The sequence below is a fragment of the Oryzias melastigma genome, linkage group LG3 (genome assembly GCF_002922805.2).
Source record: "Oryzias melastigma strain HK-1 linkage group LG3, ASM292280v2, whole genome shotgun sequence".
Taxonomy (NCBI): Eukaryota; Metazoa; Chordata; class Actinopteri; order Beloniformes; family Adrianichthyidae; genus Oryzias; species Oryzias melastigma.
This window is the reverse complement of record NC_050514.1, coordinates 34,964,154-34,965,624: the sequence shown is the minus strand read 5'-3', so window position 1 is coordinate 34,965,624 and position 1,471 is coordinate 34,964,154. Positions and strand designations below refer to the sequence as shown.

The following is a 1,471-nucleotide window of genomic DNA, read 5'->3' as shown; positions in this document are numbered from 1 at the left end:
CTCCGCGGCGGACGATCCGGCCGGCGGCGCGGCGCCGGAGCATCACGGCGGCGGGTACCGGGTGGTCCAGTGGGAGTGGAGCTACGTGCAGACGCCCTACGTCATCGCCGTCTGGCTCCTGCTCGCCAGCGTGGCCAAGATCCGTGAGTGATGGGCGCGCGCGCACGTGACCGGGTCAGGCTGCAGGGGTCACCCTGGACCCGCTCTTACCGGACAGACGCTGATTGACGTTCATCCCGCGGAGGGGTCCTGATGACCCCCCCGCAGAGCTACGTCACTGATCCAAACTTCTCAGGTTTTCATGAAGAACCGAACCCATCCAGGTTCTTCTGATCCGGATCCTGAACTTTAACACTCCGTGTGATCCAGAACCAGAAAGTTCCGACCATCAGCATCAAGACTGACCCACTGGGTTCTGCAGAACTTCTTTGGTGAAACCAAATGTTTTTACACTGAAATCTAAACTGACATCTGGGTCAGAACTTTCTGCTTCTGGGTCAGAACTTTCTGGTTTAAATGAAGTTCTGATCATGTTCTGATCCGTTTCCAAAGCGTTTAGTCATCTTCTAATGATGATGATGCAGTTTTAACCAAAATGTCATTTTCTAGGACATAGTTTCTGCAGAGCGGCTGAAGCTCATCAGAAATTCACTTCTGACTTTCTGATGAGCTGAAGTAAGCCTACCTCCATTTCCCATCATCCCTGTGTTACACTGTCTCTTCACAGTCCTTCTAACTTTAGCGACTGTGGTTTGTATCCAGCCGTGTGGTTCTGATCCAGAAAACAGAGACGTTCATGGATCTGTCTGCATCAGAAAGGGGCGGAGCAGGAAGCAGTACTTACTGCATAATAAATACTTATCTTTTTCAAATGTCATTTTTTCGTCTGCTCCTGATTAAACATTAGTTAATTAGACTAATTTAATTAGAGTGACTGTTTAACCCTTTAACTTTAACATTTATCTTCTGTGATTCATTTTTTAGACTAATATTTTAGCTAACTATCAGCTTCAGCATCTTCAGCATCAGCACCAAATTCAGCTTCCACCATCCACACTAGCATCATCACGGGTAATGCTGTATATCTAGTTCATGGCGGTGGTTCACTTCCATCTTATCCCTTTCGGGGTCTCCACAGCGTAACAGCACCCACTGTTTGGCATCAGTGAGTTTTTACGCCGGATGCCCTTCCTGACACAACCCTGTACTTGAGGGGCACAGGGACCCAGTTAGGCAGCAGCGTCAAGGGTCTAAGGACCCAATCTGGGTGGGGATCAGTGGACAACCCTGGGAATCGAACCCAGGGCTCCTGCGTGTCAGCCCTTCACCTAGCCCACTGAGCCACTATATATCTAGTTGATAATTATGTTAAAAAGTTACAGTTAAAGTTTTGTAAATGTAGTTTTGGAGTGTTCAGTAAATGTTTATCCTGTTCGACCTCAGGTGTGTTTTGGATCTTGGCTCCTGTGTG

At 48.2% G+C, this 1,471-nt stretch overlaps 1 protein-coding gene across 1 annotated transcript in view; it reads left to right on the top strand.

The window, feature by feature from the left end:
* Positions 1–4: 4 nt before the first annotated feature.
* slc9a5 (solute carrier family 9 member A5) overlaps positions 5–1,471 on the top strand; it is a gene marked incomplete at both ends in the record, with an annotated part of 21,717 nt that continues 20,250 nt past the window's right edge. Inside the window, 1 exon segment of the mRNA XM_024295189.1 lies at positions 5–143. Coding sequence (XP_024150957.1) covers positions 5–143 — 139 coding nt within the window.